This window comes from Mercenaria mercenaria, chromosome 16, assembly GCF_021730395.1.
Source record: "Mercenaria mercenaria strain notata chromosome 16, MADL_Memer_1, whole genome shotgun sequence".
Taxonomy (NCBI): Eukaryota; Metazoa; Mollusca; class Bivalvia; order Venerida; family Veneridae; genus Mercenaria; species Mercenaria mercenaria.
The window spans coordinates 53,066,323-53,090,489 of NC_069376.1; the positions used below are offsets into that span (position 1 = coordinate 53,066,323).

General features: G+C 33.1%; 1 protein-coding gene across 3 annotated transcripts in view; it reads left to right on the plus strand.

Moving 5' to 3' along the window:
- The window catches only part of LOC123540626 (uncharacterized), a 72,814-nt gene extending 49,266 nt beyond the window's left edge, over positions 1–23,548 (plus strand). Inside the window, exons 1-2 of one of the 3 annotated variants that reach the window (XM_045325826.2) lie at positions 13,565–13,819; positions 20,943–23,548. In XM_045325826.2, the coding sequence (XP_045181761.2) occupies positions 20,982–22,760 (1,779 nt within the window). In that variant the 5' untranslated portion in view covers positions 13,565–13,819; positions 20,943–20,981 and the 3' untranslated portion in view covers positions 22,761–23,548. Of the gene's footprint in view, positions 1–13,564; positions 13,820–19,967; positions 20,070–20,942 lie in introns of those variants that run through there. The other 2 variants (XM_045325827.2, XM_045325828.2) reach the window with 2 other exon arrangements.
- Positions 23,549–24,167: the final 619 nt, after the last annotated feature.

Consider the following 24,167-nt stretch of genomic DNA (forward strand, 5'->3'; position numbering starts at 1 on the left):
GTTCTGAAAAGATTGAGGGGCCAGCTGCTAGATTATAATACAATATGAGCTTTCTAATTGTTTATTTAACACTACTAATAAAACATATGTTCAAATTTGTATCTAATAGGGACTTATGAGTTAAATAATGAAATAATGAATAAAAATAAAAAAATAAATACACTTGGTTGCCGTATAAACCATCTTAATATCGAATTAGAAATGCAAAATTTGTATATTTCAACGAAAGTACAATTTTGCCCCCGAGAAAAACGTAGACAAAATTCTTACATTTGTTAAATATGCAAACCGAAAGACTGGTTCAAACTATTCTCATTGAAAGCGGTTTGCTGAAACAGAATAAATAATATTTTTGTCAGATCAGCATTGTTTGTGTTTTCCATTCCAATATCCATTATCTTAATTATCTATTGTCAGCTTTGAGAACGTCTTTAACTTGTGATTAACAAGGTAGTTTTTTTTACTTTATATTTTCAGTTTTCATTATTAACCGTTATATCAATTTATTCAAATTAAAGTTTACGTAAAACATATACTCTACAATTGAAATAAGCTACTCTCTCTCTCAAGGGTGTGTGTGGGGGGTGGGGGAGGGGGGGGGCGGCGGGTTCCACAGAATATATAAAAATATATAAATATTAACTAGTATAGAAATGATCTTCAGAGAGAAATGGATTTCACTGTCTGTATGTTTTTGAGACAAGAACTTAATTTCCAACTTTAATCAAACTGGATTCTCATATATGACGTATATAATACATTTATATTAGAAGAAACACAATTTGCAATGTTCCGTGAAGAGTAATGCATTCCCCATACAGTGGTTCGATTTGAAACATTTATATTCAGTAAGAAGTAATTTCTAGCTGATGGATTTACAAACAATAAACAGTCAAAAAAAGTAAATGTATTTTGATTATGAATAATCGCGGCTATACACCCTTAGGACACTTGACAACAAGGGAGACTGAATTTGCATCGAGGGTGTGATGAATCAGGACTAGATAAATTATCTCCAAATACTAAGTTTCGACCCCAAACTGAATGTATGAAATACACGCGCATTACTTAAACGGCTGTATTTCACTGTTACTCCGGGAAATTCCAAACTTGCGCAAAAGAAAATTCCAAAATATCGATATCATTGTCATTTCAACTCTCCATTTGAAGAGAAATGATTTTAGAATAACCTATGCGTAGCGTTATGTAAATGGTTGTTGATCAACAGCCTCCTACGAAACCGGGGGAATCTTTGTAAAATGTTTAGAATCTGTAATGCTTTTAAGCAGCAAACTAAATCAACATTTTAATGTCTGGTGTGCAAGCAGTTGATATGGTTTTCCTTTGTTTTGTTTCCCTATAGGAATAGACGATTGTTGGTAAGTGTGCTCTAAATGTCACGTTTTCTTTGTTTCAAAAGAACTTTACAAAAGTTCTAAAAACCGGTTGTAACGTTAATTTTTGTTAAAAGTGTGAGAGAGGGTATTCACATGGGCTCAGTTTTATATTAAAAAGAGTCTTGTCAATATTCTTTCTTTTTTTATTCAACAGGCCCCAAGTTAAATGTTTTCTTAGGGAATAAAATCTATAAGAACATCCTTTTGAACCAAGCAAAATAAACGCAGACTAGGTTTGATTGAGTCTGTTTGTGAGGTGAGGGGTAATGGAAAGTGCAACACCCCTTACGCCCCCTAACACCGGTTTAAGCGGAAATTTTTTACAAATGTTTTGAATGTACTCCATGATCCCAAAGGACCAGAAAATGTAAGAGATAGACAGTGTTCATTGGAAAAGAATAGTTTTGCGATTGAATGAATGCACACACACTTTACAAAAGCTTTCTATTATGAATGTGATTGAGTGAGCAGCTATTGGGTTACATGAATTCCTTAGTTTAGATTTTATTGTTAGTGATGTATCACATATTTCAATGTTGTCAGTTCACTATCTTAAGAAACTTTAAAAAGTATTTTCTGTCAACAGATGTCAACAGAAAAACTATTGTTACAAGTGTAATATTGTCTAAATGGTGCTTTTTGAAAACAGCAATTACTTATTACAGATTAAATTGACTCTTTGGTACTACTGAGTAATTTTCAATTTAATGCAAATGTTACTGTGATCGTCGTGCTTCAGATTTCTGGAACAGAAAACGAGAAAAAGAATTAAATGGATTTGTTTCAAACCGTGCGTTTCTAATAAGTGTAATAATTAACTTTCAATATATTTGTTTAAAGCAATTCTATCTTTATTTGGGGAAAACTCTAACATTTTGCTGATGTTACACGATAGAAAAGATAATGACAAGTTAGGCTGTTAATGACAACTTGTCTGTAGGCGGATTAGAGGTAATTTCCGTACGGACAAAAGAAAATGAGTTATACTTGTCTAGAGAGTATAACATTGTTAATATCAACATACCAGTTTTGTAAAAATCAGGCACTCCTAAGTAGCAGTATACATGTTTTGCACAAATCCATATTAAATGTGCTTTAAATGTTTTAGTAGATTTCCAGTATACATCAGTTCCTGCACAAGATACTTAATTTGTATGAATATTTAATAAATTAATTGATAAATATCTCAGTTTTCATTTAATTTCCCACAATGTTTCAAAGCTAGACAAACGTGTGACAAATGTTGGATTCAATGACCGAAAAGACTTCGGACTTTCTCACATGTTAGACAGATTAACTGTCACATGTATGAGTGCTTTTCACAAAGTACATTCCAGGATATTTCATGTAGATATTGAATAAACGTTTCCGAAGGAAGCTGTAATGGAAGAGTCAAAACAATTGTGCTTAAAAATGTTTCTTACGCATAACGGCTTACAGCAAAATTTTCCTGTTGACGCTATCTCGAGGAAATAGATGTATTTTTCCCTAATACCCATACAGCATAAGTAAACTATGTTGGGCAATATAGAACATGAATCGCACTTTTGTGTCTTATTAGATAACCAAAAAACAAACGCATTTCGTCACACTATTTTATGTTTAGAATCGTAATGTTGATATCACATGTGCAGCTTGATAAATGAATAATATCTGAAAATGTAACGAATCTACTAAATACACATATTAAGCAGGGAAGGAGACTTATGCAATGTTTTATTGTCTGACAACATATTTTATAACCAAAATGTTTGCTAAACTGCCGACATTTTGTTTGTTCTCTGTTTCATTAATGCAACACCTTATGTGCTTACTGATTATAGCTACATCATTAAAACAAAAATGTGTTGATATTAGCCAGCACCATTAAATCATCATGACGTACAATTGCATCAGCCAATTAACGGTATATCAGCAGTATCAAATGTTTTCAAATTAGATCTAACATAACACAGTATGTCTACCTATGTTCACAGAATTTGAAATGTCTCACCTTACATAGGATACTTTTCGTATATCATTCCTGCGTTGATGATCTTTCTTAGCTCTGTTAAAATTTAATGCGACCTTGATACCTAAACAGTCCGTAAATAAATTCCATATTTAACATCTGATGTTTTGCAAAAGGTAATTATATAAAGGAAGCAAGCAATTACTGAAATTGCCGTTTCTCTAAAAACTAAAATATGCAAGAACAAATTGCCAAACAATAAAATGAAAATAATTATCAAAATAACAAAACGGAGGATCTATCGGTTTTTAGTAAAATTTGATGACGTAAGTGTACAATCTAAAAAAAGGTGGTGGGGGCGGGGGGGGGGGGGGGTGGGTGCACATATACTTCACAAAAATCATTCCATTCTAGATATGATTGATACGGCAAGTGTTATATTATAACACAGTTAGGCAATGCTTCTGTTGTTATCTATTCGTGCATATTTTTTAACAGTTGAATGACTCCTCGCCGCTATAGATTCGAACTTTTGCTTCGAGCGTATGATTAAAATATAATTATGAAGAAGTTATCTAGTTGGCTTTTGAAATGTTCTGCCTGAGTGCCTGTCCATGCCTGAAATAATGCCGGGAGCTTCTCCTTTAAAAGCTGGAAAATCGATCTTTGACCTACATTTGTGTTATGTCTTTACCATTCCAAAGGGGTTTTTGCCACTCAGCGTTCTGTAACGGTACCCTACCATGTTGCTTTATGTGTTTATATGTCCTTATTATCTATTTGTTTTACTCTGTCTACACATACATACATACATACATACAAACACTACAATAGGTTTTTGATTTGGGAGTCTACATTCTCGGAACGTAATTATTCCTGTAGGACATTTGATTTTTATTTTAAAACAATAGAACAGCTAAATAAAGCCCCTTTATCTGATTTAAGATATGCAAGTTAGTGTATTTTTATTAGTTACTCCAATATAATGATTGTAAATCTTTAACATAATATATAACCGCCTCGGAAGCGGTAGAGCGTCCGCTTCGAGTGCGGGAGGTCGTGTGTTCGATTCTCCGGCTGCGTCAAACCAAAGACGTAAAACATGGTACTAGCAGCTTCCTCGCTTGGCGTTCAGCATTAAGAGGGTAGTGCTAGGACTGTTCATCCCGGTGTCAGTATAATGTGACTGGGTGGGGTATCATGTCACGTGTTTACAGCGTGATATTCCAGTGAGGCAGCACTATAAAGTTGGGCGTTGTGCTCACTGCTACAAGTAGACACCGTCGTTTATATAACTGAAAAATTGTTGAAAAAGACGTTAAACCCGAATACACACACTTAACATAAAATAATATTTCCCAGTATATATTTTTCTGTAATAATGTATGCAATTTGAAATGCATACAATGTTGCGAAACTATCTTATTCATTTCTTAACCTATTTTGATTCGTTTACATTTCGCAGTAGAAAAGTAAATGAAAAGAGAAATAGATCTCAATACACAGGCTTGATATGTTTCGGGGTTTCATTCATTTCTAAAATATATTATAAAGTAAAGGGACACACAAAACAGTAGAAACAAATCACAGATAGGATCCAACGAATTGCATTTTAACTGGCAATTGCAGTTAATGGCAAACCAAACATAACGTAGAATGGACCTTACTAAAATAGTAAATTAAAATCTCCTCGCCAGCTTCAAGTCTAACATAAGTGTATGACAGAGTATAGTCAAAGCATAAGAGCAGGCTTTTCGACACGTACTGAAGTTAAAGATTAAATCAAACCCTTCTTAGAATACGAAGAGTAACGCCGTACCGTTTTACTGCCAATCATCAAAGATTATAGTGCATTTGTAAAACTTCACCTTAAATGGCAGTTCCTTAGAATATCGGTGATGGTGCTCTATAACACTAAAACTGAAGACATTTCGTCAGCAGTCATCCCGTTTAATAATAACTATATATAAGCAAAGTTTAAAATATTAAATCTCCTTATTTAATTCAGTATTCGTTCGAACTTTTCTGGTTATAGTATCACTCGAATGGTAAGTGTCCATTGGTATTTTCATTCAAATGGGCTCAAGAATTTCAGCTGAATGTTACATGAGCTTTTCTTTAAATCACAATGTCTTAAGAATCGATATAAGGCATCACTTCAGTTAATAAACTCCAGGAAAGCGATAAATCTTAATTAGTGTCACTAATTTCCTGTCGGTAGTTGTAGTGCTTTTAACGGTCAATCAAGGGTCACGAACAAAAGAAAGAAGTTGAAATATTTATCGCACTACGTATAAGGAACGATAAGCACAGTGATGGACGTCACCATAATTTACAATATCTTTATATCTTTGTACTTAGGTATATATATGTTCACACGTTAAAAATATATTTTATAGGAATGTCTTACGTATAATATTTTCTGTCTTGTGTTGACAATGCCATTTTCCTAAATAATATGAAAGATATTTCTGCGTAAAGATTCAAAGATTCAAGGAGACCTAGTAAAGTGTCATAAAACTGTGTAATTACTTTGAAAGAAAGCATGTTCCCAAGGGGGCAAATGGCAAGGAATGTATATCCCTCTAGCTGGCTCGGAATTATTTGCATTCCATTCTTAGAGTATTTGTATTCGTTTACAGTTTTCGATTATACAAAACATGAAAACATTATTTCCCATTTGTATACGTGTTTTATTCGAAATGTTACCCGTGCGGTATGATGCAAGTCAATATTGACTATCTGAGCGGGAAGGCAAATGTCAATATTAATTAATTTGTCCTCCTTTAGAAAATATGTGAAGGCAAAGTGTATTTTTCCTCTTTAAATGTATTCCTCATCATGTGCTATTAGACCTGGACACATTGTATTTCGTCTGAACGCTCACTTTCTGTTAAGGTATCATACAAAAATAATATTCATCCTGAGAAATAGATACTAAATAAATAATCGATACATTTTGTATATTTTTGTGACAACGTAACTTATACCTGACATTTACACTTTTTTCTCACTTCAAATTGTCCTTTATCAGAATACGTTAACATTCCATTGAAAGTGATTCAAAACACGAATACTTTAAGCCTAGTATCAATTCTAGCAATGCAGTTATACGGGTGTCAAATACATACACTCATTCACGACGAAATTAACCCATGCCTAAAGTATAGAACGCCTGAAGCGCCTAAATGTTGGATAAATATATATTCTTCGATGACAATAGTTAACGTTATGAAATAACCACCTGTTCAAAGAGACATACGACCCGAAAAGCTATTGATTTAACTTCCGACTTTTCCTATGCATTATACCTGTGAATAAAGATCGCTTACAGACAAGGACTACTCTCTTTCGTCTGTATGTATTTTAATGCTTTAAAGGTAAAATTACTTTTTTAACATGGATAGTCTACAACATTCCCCATACAGAATGGATTTACTATTAATTATTTCCAGCCAAGCCCACGACCCGTGTCATATTTACCTTTCCAACATCCAGTATAGGCCGATATGACTGGAAACAGTACCAGTTGAAAAATATTTAATGGCAATCTTTCACTCAAATATTTTATCTCTAAATAGTTGCCTAAAAAGTAGAAAATCCTCATAAAATGTGTTAAATTTTACTCATTATTTAAATTAATTGTATATGTAGAGCTATATTCATAACTAGATGTCATGAAGTAACAGTCCGTTGTCAAAAAACTTCCAGATTTATACTGTATTTAGCTAACATTTTATACAGTGAGTACCATTTTAAACCTAAAGCATGGTACCGTTAATGCATATAAACGTGTTAATTTTATGTTTATATATGTAATAACTGTTCATGTTTTCAAGTACGAAATCTAAGTCTAGTATACCTTTAAGTAAATCACCCAGCGGGATATTATCTTCGACAAGTTGCGTGCGCTGTAGTCCAACCCGCTAACCACTGCGCCACTGGTTCCTCACTTAAGTACTAGTAGAGATGTAACTATTCACAGAGTACAAACTTTTAGTACATATGTGGATTTGAATTTACTTTTAGTTACATAGAAAAGAAATAAGTTACTAAATCACATTCCTTGAAGTGTTTTATTCAAAAGATGGCAAAAACGTAATTCTTCTATATCCTTATTTATGGCATTATACAATGCAGTGGTAAGTGAAAGGTATGTGCTTTACACTTGATTGAACGATATTGTTATTGGAGTTAAAGGCAAAGATAATAGATAAAAAAGTAACATTTCACAAAGCAAGATGCATTCCATACGTTGTCTTGATGTTTTGTGTAAGTCTGGATGCACCAGCTGATGTTATTTCCAGACAATAGGTATATGTGTTCCTTTCATATCACAACTGTCTTTCTACAGATTAGATAGTCTTTTAAACTTGAAAAAATCATTTTAATTTCTTTATTTCAAACTTTTTCTTTCTCTGAAGAAGTCCGGCTTTAAGAATTTATAGGCATACTTACAAAAAAATGAATAGCTTAGGGTCTGAAAATTTTGGTAGGTGAACGTATTGTGTACTGCTTTTTTGTCGTTAACAAAACATTAACCAATCAAATAGACAAGACTTGACTCGAACTATAATATGACTGGTAACAAATTTTAGGCGAATATATCAAGTTTTGTATTCGTATTACACGATACTTGAATAGCATCTTCCCTGTTGGAATTTCTTGTCTTCTATAATTGTTGTGTGAGTGGTGAAACCATACAAAAGATATTGTTTCGTTGAATGTAAGCCATTGTTTCGGAATGTGCCGGTTCTGACAGTGAAATACAATATGAAAAGTACTAGCTTGTAGCCGATTACATTGCAATCGTGTTATTGTTTAAACCAAAACAGTCGCCTCAGAATAAGCCTTGCACACATTTTGTGTATTATTTTGGAGTTGGGAGTATGGATAAAGCTTGTCATGTCAGCTGAGAAGTAACGTTAAGGAATATTCTTTGTGGACGAGCAGTTCTATGGCGTAACGGTTCCTATTTTCAAACCTGAATTCCCTTATGCCCAACTTAATGCAACTGAGATGTATTATTTGTCAACTTGATTTATGATAAGGTATTTGCATTAAGTAGCACATCAAATATGATATTTCATATAAGTAGTGAACACTTACTTCTTGAGTGTTGCTAACAGTATTACATAATAAAGAGAGACGTTTCGATTACGCCAGGGACACTATTATGATTAAACGAAACTTGTAAGTTACAAGATGAATAACAAATGCTATACTTTTCATGCCAGACTCTCAAGAGGTTTCGTTACGTAATGGTTAAACATATATACTATGATTGAAAGATTACTAGATATAAAATATTATAATCCGTTCGCAAGTATTACATTTGAAATGAAAAGAGATTAAAACTATATGTTTGTATTAGGGATGGGAACGAATACTGAAATCAATATTCGAATATTCGGTCTGCCATATTCGAATATATTCGAATATTCGGTTAGTTTTAATGGAAGTTTCAAATTCTTATTAAGTGATTGGCATATACACAACGTATTCATTTGTTTAAACCGTGGATCATCGTAAATAAGGCCAAAAAAATGTTTATTTCGGGTAACCCGATCCTACATAGCGAAACCCGCCGATTCTAAAGATTTATTTCACGATTCTGTCAGTATAATCATGAACATATTTAACTAATTCAGTATTTTAGCTTCAAAATGATACAAAAAATCAAAACGATTATAATTTGGACCGTCAGCAGGTCGTCCCATTTAAACATGTGACGCGCTGTTGTATTACCGCCGCCATTTTGAAAAATTTCAATCGGCGTGTAAAAAAGCAAGTAAGGCAGACTTAAACCTCCTTCAACATGAACTTATGCATCAATCATACGTTTTTCTTGATTTTATTATTAAGTACTTCAAAATTTAATTCGAATACGGCCGATTGCGGATGAAAACCGATTTTGCGGATGGTCTGAAACGTCGTACAAAATATTGTGAAAAGATCGACAATATCTACAAGTTTGGTATTGTTTTCGAAAAAAAAAAAATTCTACAACTTGTTACATAAAACAGGCGCCAATAAAAATGAACAAATGATAAAAAGATATCACATTTACGCCTAATACAAACTGTTAATCCGTAGCGATGACCCCAGGTAATTATACATTGCAATTTTCTTGTTAATTGGACATCTTTTGACATGCATCTGACACATTGACGCCTGTTGCAAACTGTTAATCAGTAACGATGGCCCCTGCCAATTATGCATTGCTATTTTCTTGTTAATTGGACATCTTTTGATACGTGATAAACTAACATGACATAGTTTTATTCTGTAGACTTAGCATGCTCATATTGCCTAAAATGAGCTAAAATCAATGATACTTATTTTGAAAAAAAGAAATATACAATAATTTACGAATATTCGAATTTGATTTTCATATTCGAATATTCGACCGATTTTCGAATATTCGAATATTCGAATATTCGTTCCCATCCCTAGTTTGTATATTGACTAGTCAAGTTCCGACTGTTTACAAAAGTTAAATGATGCCGTCGCATCTGTGATACATTTTAAACGGTGCAGTATAAACAATCCTTGCGTATTATAGCACAAAAGAAGTGTCATTGTTTGCAAATTAAAAGAAAAAGTAGATTCAACATGTCAAAATAATGCATTTATAATATTGTGATTAAAAGACGTTTAAGCGAGTAAGTACAACAGGGAGATTTCTCTTTGCAAACTATATATATCCTTTTCGCGTTTTTAACGTATGATGACCCTTTCACGCTTCCATAGAATCAACTTTTATTAAAGTTAACGAAATTCTTTTTCAAAACTGTTTCTGAAATGTCTAGGTCTGCTGCTCTCAAATACGGAAATATCTAACATCCGAGGCATATATTGACACTTTTGGACAACATCAAAAAGACCTTTTGAACGATTTGACGAAGTTCCAAAAATCTACATATACCCTTGCTCCGTTACGGACCGCTGTGGGATATGTGTTTATTCCGAGTTCAAAGGTGTTTTCGTAGATGAAAAGCTGACATGTTGTGCTAAAGCTCAGGTATTTTCAAATCGTTAGAAAGTGCTGAAAATTGATTCTCCATTAGCAAAAAGAAAGAGAAGTCCATTTAGACGGGATGACCTCTGCGCGTACTATCAACCAATGCAAATGCGACTTTCGTTTCAAGTTTTCTTTACTTCCGGAAAAAGCTGTAGGTCGTCTGACGTTACTTTCTGTGTTGTCAAAAACATACGTATGCTTGTCGAGGTTGTATAGAAATGTGCCCGGCGTTCTAAGTATATGTAAGATTTATGATAAGGTATTTGCACTAAGTAGCGCAGCAAATATGATACATTATATAAGTACTGAACACTTACTTTTTGAGTGTTGCTAACAGTTTTATGACATCATTTAATAACGATATCATATATTCTGTAAGTTGTTCTGAAACAGAAAAATAACAGGAAACAGTCCCAAAAAGCCGAAGTTTCCTCTACTATTACAACATTCACACACTGGTTTGATACAGAACTGGTTTTAACTGCACACATTTCTCAGTGCATATTTCTAACGTGCGTTCTCTGAACTCTTTAAAAAAACTGCCCGAAACAAGTAACTATATACAAAGGACAAACGCATAAACGTTGACAAATAGTAACTGTTGATTTTTTTTCAATAGGAGATACTTGGACAGAAATAACATAGCATTAATGGTTAGAAATGTGTGTTTCACTTCAGAGCTTTAAGTTGTATATTCAAAATATGGTTCATGTTTTTGGTTTGTTTGTTTGTTTGTTTGTTTTTGTGGCGGAATGGGGGAGGGCTTAATGCCATTCTTCAATGGTATTTCAGTTATGTAACGGCGGGCAGTTAAACTAACCAGTGTTCCTGGATTCTGTACGAGTACAAACCGGTTCTCAGCAAGTAACTGCCAACTTTCCCACATGAATCAGAGGGGAAGGACTAATGATTTCAGTCACAATGTCTTTTATCGAAATACGCCCCGCCCGGGGACCTAACTCAAGACCCTGCGATCTTTTTCATATTATTGCAATATAGTTCTAATACTACAACGTAAAAGTCATGCGTTTGTCGAAAACCGCATGCCATATTACAGTTTTATGTAATACAGACACTCTACTTCATAGAAAAGACATCAATATGACACCGACAGAATAATACACTGTCTCGGTTTTTATTTTCTTCGTCTTAGATTCGTACTCTCTTGAGACGGTCCTTACATCTGAAAGTCGATAATTTCATCAGATGGTGAAACCTCGAAGGATTCGAAATAAACTGATTTTCCGTTCCTTTATTTTTTAATTACTTGACATTTTGAGACCTTTCACATACCGCCTATCACAAATACTTATCAAGATGTAGTCTCACATCAACATATAAAGAAGGAAAACAATCTTAACTTCTCGAAAAGCAATGCAACCTTCGGCATGTAATTTATTTAGTGAAATACACTTTAGCAATAATTCGCCATCTCTGATTAATAGTAGTTCAGCATTTTAATTTTAAGTTTGTTTTGGAAGTAAAACTCTATTGCAAATTTTCATGGGTGATGTAATCAAACGTAAAATTCTTGTGTTGCCTCGGGAAAGAGTAATTATGCAATTGCATGTAACAGAAACAAATTTTACTTTCTTTTTCTTGTACTTTTTAACCAAATTCTACCCGTATCTGCTTCTTGTGAGAAATATGGTTGTTACATTACAATAAATCACTGCAAAATTTGTTACATGTTTTGTAATAATTCTGATTATTTCGCAGAAAAAAAAATCATTTATACAGAATTACAGTCTGTGTACAGTTTTGTTATAATCATTGAAAATGTTCAATACAAAGAACATCTGTTCGTTGAAAGCAGTATGACGTCGTCGTACACGGCGTGTATTTTTCATTTCATTTATGCGACAAATTATGCGTTTCACTTACATTATACATTTGAATATTTAGTCAAAAATTATTTTACTGAAAAATAACAGCCATGCATCTTAATATTCTCATGGTGCATAGGTGCTTTTGAAATTTCGATTGCCGTGACAACACAAATAACATTCATATGTAAAATATGGTAGATTATGATTTGCCTTAAATAACTGAATGACCGCATATTATTTTCTAGTTCTTCATAAATATTAGAAAAAAACATGAGTTTATACAATAATTATATCATGATACTAATACAGGTTTTCTCATGGAACGGTCCGTATGTTTTATAGTTTTTATATATAATTTTTCATATTATAGTATTTAAAGATCTGAGTGTTTCTCTTCATCGAAGTATATTCTTTAGTTTTACATTTAAGTTTTATTTACATTGTCTAAGCATATTCATTTATTCTAAATATGTCTTGTTTGGGCGACCAAGATAGGCATAGGGAGGTAATAATAATTTTAAAAACTTGCATTTCCAATGATTATCCTGTCAATTCACAACAATGACCGGTGTGATACAATTGGTTTAATATTCACATCATTTCTTACGAAAAAATATGTTCATTAAATTTTTATTTATGCTAACGTAAGTCTATTTAACTGGGCAAGAAGGACATAAAACTAAATCTTTAAATTTCTAACAAACAAATCAATTGCATTTACTACATTTAAGATATTGGGTCGCCATTTTTGACAAAGGGCAAATAATGTATTCTTCATATGCCATTTCACATCTTCCGTTTCTTTTCTGTAAGCCATTTGCACGCGGAGCTGCATATGACGTCAGAAGAAGGCCAAAATACGTAATCATACGGAAATAGTAAAATGTCTTTATAACGAGTCCATGTCCTTCCATTTTACAGGCTTTTTGTCTCTTTATCAGCAGCGGAAGTTAAATTCCTTTCTATTAATTTCATTTGCGCATTCTTTACAAAAGAGTTTTTTATGATATGTGACGATATTGCTTTATAGCCACTTTGCAGAAAGTATTAATGTTAAAGTTGAGTATTACAATAATACAGCGTACAGCTGTCCTACTTAAGAAAAATGTGGACTGTTTAATTAACCTTTATGCAAAATATCTTATTACATTTAAAAATGAATACACTTTCAATTATATGTCACGAAATTATGCATGACCTTAGACTATTTTTATACTCAAATGTTAATAATAGTACATTTTACTACATTTTACGAATGCATTAACATCTGCTAGTATTTATAGGAACAGAACAATTCTGTTCTGTTATGTTTTATAGGAATCTAAGAAATGTTCTATTATCATTGCAGAATATTCAGGAAATCGGTGATTCTTTGAGACGTAAAACAATCGCAGGATGTAGAAATGATTTTTAAAGAAGAACATATGTTTTCACAATAGCTAAATACGTCTTAATTTCATTTAGTTTAGTGAAATATGAAAATTTGAAATATGACAATAAGAATTATATGTATTTTATTTTTCGGAGAAATGCAAAAAGTGGATATAACACTTGTGCACGGAAAAATGACCTAACAGTATTCTGCAAATAGTGTTGCAATGGATGGCACCTACTTCATGTGAGTGTCAAATGGTGTGAAGTAAAATAAGTATATGTAACAAACTGGAATATCATGTATAATGCTACATTTAAGAAAGTCTTTAAATTATATCAAACTGCAAATTCATTTCATTTTGAGAAGTAAACTGTTTCCAAATATTATGTAAGCTTGTTAGTTTATTCAGTGCAAGATGGTCAAAAATTAGTATCAATGTTTTTCACGTTCACTTACCTACTCTTACGGATAGCGTCCCACATACTGACACTCAAACTTTAGCGTTCTTCATGCGAGCGTTCTGCCCGTTGACGCTTACACTGTAGCTATTTACATTAAAGATAGCGTTCAACATGTTGATACGCAAACTATTGCGTGCTACGTGTAAGCGCCAAAATAGTAGCGTTGTGCATGCTGGCACTTTAACTTTAGTCTAGCATTTTGTGTGTTTACATGGGAGCACTTTTATGAAACTTCTTAGAAAATCCCCATTAGATTTTAATTTAATAAAATGTGTTGGCTAGTCCTGTTTCATGGACTGATGTTATAGAGCTTTCCCAATTTCGAGTTGTTTATTATTGATTTGTATTTACGAGGTTGCTTCAACCCTCAACCAATATTGTTAGTGTGTTCATTTTAAAAACACTCGTTGCTACTTGTTGATGAATACATGAAACATTCATTTCATTACATTGTCAGTTTGTTGCTGGCTCGAGGGTGTATGCAGTAGCATGCATTTCAACTAACGTCCATGACCATGCTCATTCAAACCGAGCCTGCAGCAATTTCATTGCTGTCGCGTTGATAGACTAGAGAAAACGCCTTCTCTATTTTATTGTCACAAAAGCGTTTTAATACTTGAAACATGTACAAATGTTGAGTTCTGTTCTATCAGGGGTTAGATGACGTAAACGGTATCACGCGCTTCCACTACTATCCATGAGCAGGCTCAGTCAGATCGATCCTGCAACACTTATTTCCACTTCTTCTATTTTACGGTGCTTGTGACTGGTTTGATACATACTTTGCACAATATTAAAAAGATCTATAAGAATATCCTACAAGTATAGAATGCAACCAATCAATGTTATAGCAGACTTGGTTTGATTTAGTCTGTTAATGAGAGATAACACCCCTCACGCTCCCTAGCAACGGTTTAAGCGAAAATCTACATAAGTACTTAAAGGGCACCATGCACGCAAAGGACCAGAAAATATAAAAACACTGAATCAAATTACGTGGAGACTTTTTATGGCCGCCACATGGCACTAAAAGATAGCTGTTGTTGTGATAGAAAATGAAATTTACAAAAAAAAGAAGAGACACTTATACACTTGACTGCTTGAAAATATCCACAGTATTTACTTTTCTTTACTTAGTTTTCGCTCAACTATGTTTATGTTGCAAAACTTAATGATAATTATTTCTGGCATTTTCCAGCACGCACACACTTCATCTGCAAAAACAACTGTTATTACTTTTAGTGGTATTTATCCTTGCAAAAAAAAATCCTTCTGATGGAATTTGCAGATTTCTTCTTATTAATGCTTTGTTTTTGTCAATGAAAATACCAAACAAAACAAGAAATGGAATGATAATTGGTTATTTATTGCATATTTTAATGAAATTCTCTTAACATTAGCATAACGACTTCTATAGTTTAAAGTTTTGTATATTTGTTATATGACATATCATAATAAATGCATTTTGTTAAAGACATATTAGTAGTAGAGGAATATAACAATGTAAAAAGACTATAATATCCTTTGTAGCATAGAACGCAACAGGGCAAAGTAAGTCTGGACACTGATTGAGTCTGATTATGAGAGTTTATGAAATGTGCAAAACCTCGCACACTAGCCCCTCTCAGAACTAGCTTTATATAGTAAAACTGAATGTGCTCAATGATCTTAAAGGACCGAAAATTTAGCAACACTGAGTGCACGTGCGTGGTTGACTTTTATAGCTGTTATACTCGAAAGACGGATGGACTCTTCTTAAACTGGCTGTTGTGATAGTGATGAAATTTGTAAGAAGATGATTATTTGGAAGCATAGAATGCGACAAAGAAAAAAAAATGATAGCAGACTCGGTTTGAACGGGCCTGTTAACGAGAGCTAAGCAGAGAAAGCTGACACAATTTATATTATAGGAAAACAAGCTGGCGTGTATGCAAACGTGCAACATTGCAGAAATAAGCATATGAATACGGAAATTAGCGGGCAATAAATCTATTCGACAAAAATAGTGTTACGTAGGATAGCAGCTGCTTTCTGTATGTTTATGAGAAGATATGAGCCGCGCCATGAGAAAACCAACATAGTGGCTTTGCGACCAGCATGGATCCAGACCAGCCTGCGCATCCGCGCAGTCTGGTCAGGATGCATGCTGTTCGCTTTTAAAGCCTATTGCAATTAGAGAGACCGTTAGCGAACAGTATGGGTCCTGACCAGACTGCGCGGATGCGCAGGCTGGTCTGGATCTATGTTGGTTGCAAAGCCACTATGTTGGTTTTCTCATGGCGCAGCTCATTTATCTTCTGCTGAAGGTACATAGTTTGTACTTCATATGCATAGTGCATCATGAAATGTAAGTTTTGCTTATAAATATATTTTTCATCGCGTAGTCATTAGATCGATGATAAAAATGCTCTTATGGAGGTGAAGTTATCCAAAGGCAACAACGCTTGATTTATTTTTTATGTTCACATTATGATTACATGGCTGTCATATGAGATACTTTGTGTTTGGGAATACATTGTGGCGCAACGTCAGACAGTCAACTTTTCCAAAAGCTCCCAATAGTTGATGGTTTTATAACTTCAGAGATTTACCGCTTCAGACGTATGCAGCACGGCATTAGTAAAAAATAAATGAGAAAGAAGTATAAGATAAATTACGTTTTCGGTGAATTTTGGTGCATACATTATTTGTTATGCCTGTAGTAGTTCACTCATATATATAATGTATTTACAGGAAACAATTTCAGCGGGATATATATATATATAATATATATATATAAGAAGTAAATGTCTTGATACGATTAGTATTAAGTGTTGATGCGCTGTTGATTGGTGGGTGGGGAGGGGTATAAGAGGTTTTGCACATTTCATCCCCTCTCATAAACAGACTTAGTTAGCGTCTGCTGTTATCTTTCCATTGATGTGTTTGAGTGTATTTCAACAGGATAAGGTTTCGTTCTGTTTCAATTAATATCCTGTATTTACGTTCGGTGTAAATTGCACCCAACCAGTGCATATATATGTATCAATGTTTGGTTCTCGTGCAGTAAAGAATTTAGTTACTGCCGCCGTTTAGCTTATGAACTTCATTAGTGGTGCACTGAAGAAAACTTTTCCATGAATATACCATTATACTGATATTAATTTTATGCTTTTTAAAATTTTTACTTTTCATTTTCATCCTTGGTATGGTGTATTAAAAGATCAATACGAAAGAAGTTTCTAATCAATTTGCGCGGAGTTGGTTCACATGACGAAAAAAGTACAAGTCGCGCAAACTTTGCAAACGACGTGTCTGTTTTGGTTCACCTGACGAAAGATTTGCTTTAAAAATCGGTTTGTTCTCGGTTGAAAAGCGGGCACGTATACGTAGGGTTTGAAAATAATCTTTCATTTATTTGTATGAATGTAGAGTGAACGGAAGTTTATATTAAATAATTTTGCATTACTTTTCAGCTGAGTATTTTGAAATAGTAGCTGCCTATTGTTAAACACGTGGTTTGTTTTCACAAAACAGCATTAAAACTGGTTTCATTCAACGAAAATGTTGTTTACGACTGAAACTGCTTTTTGTAAACTTAAAATACAGTTGTACGGTACAATTTCTTTTTGAAAATTTAAATTGTTTGTCAGATTTTCAGGCTCAGTATGATCCATCTTCTAGAGTTCAGTTATAAAAAGATTCTAATTCAAAACTGCGTAAAGTGGTTTAAACCGTCCTTGAAATTGTCAAGTAAGATTTTAATGTGAGAAATAAATGTCATCGCACACCATGAATTTTGAACTCTTTATTTTTATTGATGATACACGCTGTTGTCTTGATACTTTTATTACTACATAATTACACTATAACGTTGGTGTCTTAATAATGTAATAAAATATATACCGGCCAATAATAGCATATAAACGTTTCTGTTTGTGTAAATGGATGTTTCAATATGTCAAAACAAATAAATGCGTGAATAAGATTTGATGGAAACACCTGAAACGAAATGTAAATTTGTTTCTGGAAGATTTTAACAAGACTCCTAAAAGAAGAACTCAATTTTCAATATATTATTGGATGTTTTTATTTTCATTTTAATATTTACTGTGTAGATACAGCGTTTTGGAAAGAAAACCAGATATTTTCTACGTATAAATTGTGGTTGTGAATACTGTACGACACAAATGGCAATAGTATGTAAGTAAATGGGTGCTCAAAGAAGTTTTGCAAAAGAAATGCAGTTATTTTACTTGTGTCAGTTCATTTTCCTCTGAAAAAGGAACGAATAGTGTCGATGTGTTTTGAATAGTCTTCGTAAAGAATGTACTGTAACTTGGAGTTTTAAATACTTTTCGAAACGCACCGTTTCTGTTTTATTACTCTTCATTGAAGAGTGTTTTAATTGTAAAGATGTATTGAAGTATTTAATGGGTTTTTACTTGGCAAAGAAAATTGAAATATTGTATTAAACGTTCAGATGGGAACTTCATTGCTACGTAACATAATTTTAATGACAAAAATTTTGAAATCATACTCTTAGCGTTAGTGTTTCTGATGGATTTGAAATGATTTCAGTGAAATTATTAACGTCGTCACGCAAACTCGTTGCGTGTATAAAACACATAATATTAGCTCAAATAAGCCTTTCTTTGAGCATGATTTTGTTGTTTTGCATTCTATATATCACCTTTCACATTATTTATCAAATTTAAAAGTTTATTGAAAATATGTTAACATTTTATATTTTAACATTAAATTTAAGTTCTGCATTTTCATTATAATTATTACTGTTTATCTGTTTATTTTAGCAGAGTGCATTTATGTATTTATCAGTCAGCTTCTTTGTGATTTGTCTTATTTTAACCGTTTTAACCATTAGCTTGTAGAACCCTGCTTTGTTTCCGATAAATTAAACAACATGATATTGTCCGTAAGTATTGACCTGGCACTCATTAATCTTCGCCAATATTTTCGGGCGTTTTCGTTATGTTACGCTATACATGTATTTGTGTCCTGAAAATATCTAGATTTATCAAAATAATCAATTTAGAGAACCAACGGCACAGTGGTGTAGTGGTAAGTTCTCCGACTTTGAAACACGTTACCATGGGTTCGAATTCTTTTTTAACCATTTTTTTTTTTAAATATAATTTCTTGTTTGTATTTGTATCTATGATTATATCATTTTATGAAACATTTCATTTTGTGTCGCTAACAACAGTTCTTTGAATTGTCTGTCGAATGAATGAATACTTGTCCGGTCCTGAAGATTTTAAACGACATTTTGTAGAACGATTTTATGTACATAGAAGAATGGTAATCGATAGTAGAGTATTTCGTTGATAAATCATGGTAAGTGTGACAAGTTTCCGTCTTTTACAGATGTAAAGATGTACAGATAAAATACCGCCCCCCTCCACCACCCCCACAAAAAATAAATCAAAAAACCAATTAAGTCAGACATAGGACTCGAACACACAACCCTGAGGTTAGTGGCATAACGCTTTGTCCCCACAGCTATATCTGCACATGATACATGACGGTATATAATTGCCTTTTCAACAGTTATATCGTTGTTTAGGTTCGGACACCGAAAATTAATTTACGGAAACATACGGAATATTCATAAGTGCCAGGTCAATACTTACGGACAATATTAGCAATTGCTATTGGTAAACTGTAAACAATGTTATAATTATGTATAATAGTGTATAATGTTAAAATTTTCTGACCAGTGTGAACTGTTGAACTATTAGATTCTGTCAGGTGAAAAAAAACAATTGAAGAAGCATAAATTTTTGTTTTCAAAGTTGGAGTAACCAAAGCGGATAAAAACATCAGGTTCAAAATAATTGAGATATAATGAGTTTGCATTAGCCTGTCTATGTAGATAATGATCTTCGCAAAACGTCTCTAAACACTAACCTATTGGAAATTCATTTGTATCTCTCTGGTAAAAAGGCATCTTCATAAATCTACTCGTTGAGTAATAAAGCATTCTAGAGTAGAGGAATAGTGTCTCTGAGAATATAGCGGATAATTATAACGTAAGAACTATAACATGTTTTTGAGGAATAATCGATCTGTGTAGTAATACATATTATAACTTAAAAATGTGAGGTTTATTGCCTATCATTTAAAAAGGAACTTATAATTATTTATTATATGGATTTTTAAATTAATAACTAATTACTGGTAGTTTTACATGTAAGAAGTGCAAACGAGAGATTAATAGAAAAGGAGGGTCAGTGTTGAACATAAGGACATTTAGGAGATTTTGATATAAGGTACAGAGGAACTAATTATATCTGAAAGTATAAACCTTAAATGTACAAAATGTTAGACTTATAACATAGTAGTGTTCCCATGATGGTAGTACTATTAATTTCTTTTTAAAATTTGCGTAAATAATTTGGTATCTAACCAACCAAAAGTACGTTGATATTATAATTTGGTATCGAAAGCCCTCAATTCAGTAACCGTATTAATTCTGGTTCAGAACATGTATTGTGTTTCGTAACTTTAGTTGATAGATAAAGGTTCATAAATTGGAAGGTAACATGACCAACCATCCCTTTCGCAAGACGACACATTGCTGCGTCAAATCATATAAACACGGTAGACGACATAGAATGAAGTCTAGTTTAACGCTGTTATTTTAAATTCCGTCACTGAAACAATAAAATTTAGTGAATTAAATTACGTAGTTCTGTCATTGAGATATTTATGAAGTACTCTTTATTGATTTCTAGATATCTAAGATGGCTATTATGCTAAACAAAAATCGCAGTATGAAATGCAGAGTAACTTTCTGCATTGTATATGCATAAAATTCACATATTTTTACACACATTCGTACTCTGCATTTAAAATATAACTGTTGCTATAATAAATTTTATTACTGATTTTTCTTTTTTCAGATGACTGTAAGATTCATTCCAAACAACTGATTGGAAACAATGGAGAAGGGGAACATGACGTCAAATTTGACGTCACGAGTCAATTTAACCGAGGACTTAATTGTATACAACGGTCCACTCGTTGACGAAGCAAGACGGGAACTTATGGATATTTATATGTATCCATTTCTATTTGTGATATTGTTTATGATCATTGGATTCGTGGGAAATTCAATCGTTATATATATTTTCACAGTTAAATGGAAATTAACAAAAACAACAATATTTATTCTCACCCTGGCGGGAGTTGATCTTATGTCATGTGTTATAAATATGCCGACGGAGGCGGCCATATTGTGGAACCCTATGAATTTTGATTATGACATCGTTTGTAAAATCTCGCGATTCACAACATTTATAGCATCTGCTTCTTCATCGTTCGTCTTAATTGCTATTTCAATTGACAGGTATTTAATGGTTTGTCGGCCATTTCTTGGAAGGGAATTAGGTGTGAGGTATGCTAAAAGGACGTGTCTAGTAGCCGTTCTCCTGGGTATAATATCAACATGGCCGTCACTTATATTCTACGGAACCTATACATACCAAGTCGAGAAAACAGACAGTGAGACGGGAAAAGTGATGAAAATAGAAAGTAAGACGTGTCTGATATCAAATTTCTATGTCGAGCATTACAAATTACCCGCAGGATTTTATTTCTTCTTGTTTGGTGGACACATCATTATGTTTGTTATTTTGACCATGGTTTATTTACTCATTGGACGCAGTTTATTTATGTCAACAAGTACAGATGTATCTGATGAAAAAAGACACAGCCTGAAATATTTCGGTATAAGCATGATGTCTGCATTTACCGGCACCGTGCCAAATAGTCCGGCTGATAACCGTGATCGAATGAGCTGGAGCAGCAGAGGTTCTCGTGCGGTTTCGCTTGAAAATATTAACCGCATAGACCAAAGTCCCTTCAACAATCTTGCAAGGCAACAAGCAAGAAAAAGTAATGAAACGACAGTAAGCATTGTGTTAAACGACTTTGAAAAGGGAAATAAAGAGCAAGCATGTTCAAAAAAGGAGGAAGAATTAGAATCAAATATTGGAAAGAGATCTCAAGGTAACTTGATGAAAGATAACATTTGCAACACACAAAGTAGTTCGCTTAATTTAGATAACATTTGTAGTGTTTCGAATGCCGAATGTGACAAACTTGATATAACACGCAACAATCTTTGTGTTCAACAAGCGACATCGGATGATAGCGCAAGTGACACTTCATGTAATTCGCCTGTAAAGAAGCCAAACGCTAAACTACTATATTTAAACATTAATAAAAGAGATAAAAATAGAACAAAAAATGGCCCCTTGTCATCAGGATCAGGAACAAGCACAAACTGCTTAACCCCAATGACACCGATGACTCCAATGTCTCCTTTCACTCCAGATAGTGTTAGAGGGATTCTTTATCGCAGTCAAAGCATTGAAAGTAGGGCAAGATTGAACCGCATTATCTCGGATGAACTAAGACATGCCGAAGTAAAAGAATTCAGCCTGCGTAGAAATACATTAATCATGCGGATGGTTACAATAGCTTTTGTTGTGAGTTTTCTCCCTTACCTAGTGATTGTCACTCTGAGGTATTCCAATCCTGATATACCAACAAAATTAAGTAAGATGGAACAAATATTGTATCATGTGTTTTTGAGGACATATTTTGTAAATTCAATGATAAATCCTTTCATCTATGGGTTCATGAACATAGAATTTCGAGCGAAAATAAAGGAAATATTTTGCAAATTTTGTACTAGAAACAATATATGTGTTTGATAAAAAAAATCTATCAAAGGAAACAAATATGAAATGCTCGTAGAACATAGAGTGAATCTCGTGACAACCATATGAGATCTCGTTTACCCTTAAAGACGCTTTCTGTGATATTTATATTTACCTAATATGCTTCTAAGCGTTTGATATATTGATCGCAGTGATACGTTATTCACGAAAAACCAGCTAGTTTCGATTCTGTTTATTTTTTTTTTTTGGTTTGATGCATAGATGGATCACAAAGTAATGATCGCTATTTAAGAATCCGTAATACTTCGCACTCGTAACAAGAGAACACTTTTGATCATCTGTTGAAATTGGATTAAGTCACACAAAAATAAGTTTAACACTATCAAAATCAAACAATAGATATCCACCAATTAACTGATTACTGTAATAATAGGAACATGAGGAACTTTTTAATGTATTTATATATTTGTCATTGAGTGTACCTATGGTCGACAGGTTCCCAAATTAAATAGGTGGTAGGGCTATGGGTTGTTATCGTGAACAGACCTAGACCAATTTAGGGACATCGGACATGTAATGAATCATGTTGTAAACAGGTATATTTAGAGAATTAATTAATACTAATCTGTTGGCACATCGATAAATATAAAGTAAAGTCATCCAATGCCAATCTTTTACTAAAATATTTATTTTATCTTTAGATATTTACTTCAGATGTAAAGAAAATCCTCACAAGATGGCTTTAACTTTACTGTATAACTTTATTGCGTATGTAGAGCTTCCATCCATATTTGAATGTCATGTAATAACAGTCGAATGATTTCCAGGTGTTTAGTGGTTATACACATTTATATCGTGTTCAGCTACATACGTACTGGGTATGTACTGTTTTAAACCTAACATAGTTCTGTTAATACACGTAAACAAGCTAATCGTATGTTTGCATAGATTATATGTAATAACTGCTCTTATTTTAAGGTATGAAATGTGGGTCTAATTTATCTTTAGAATAAAGGAAAAAAAGCGTGCACATGTTTTCAAATATAAAAAAATACTTCGTAAGCATAACTTTTGAAATGCTTGATAAGAGGACAGCGTTTGATGTTGATAGTGATAAATTTGCTTTCCTTCGATCATATTCATTTTCAAGTTGTAAAGCAGATACCATATCTGGTGTTCGCAAGATCTGATTTTTATTCTAGCTACGGATATTGAAGATTAGTATAGATCCTTTAAGTAATGTGTAGCTAATCAACGAAAGTAGCCATATAACAAACACATTCAATGGAGTATATGTCTACATTGTATACTGTGAAAACTATACATTTTCTTATTTGTTTAATTGTTATAAAACGTATTTTATCATTAAAAGATATTATTGATTGTGTTTGCTTGCATTGTTTATGGATAGTTGAAATGACAATATAACAAAAATGGAAC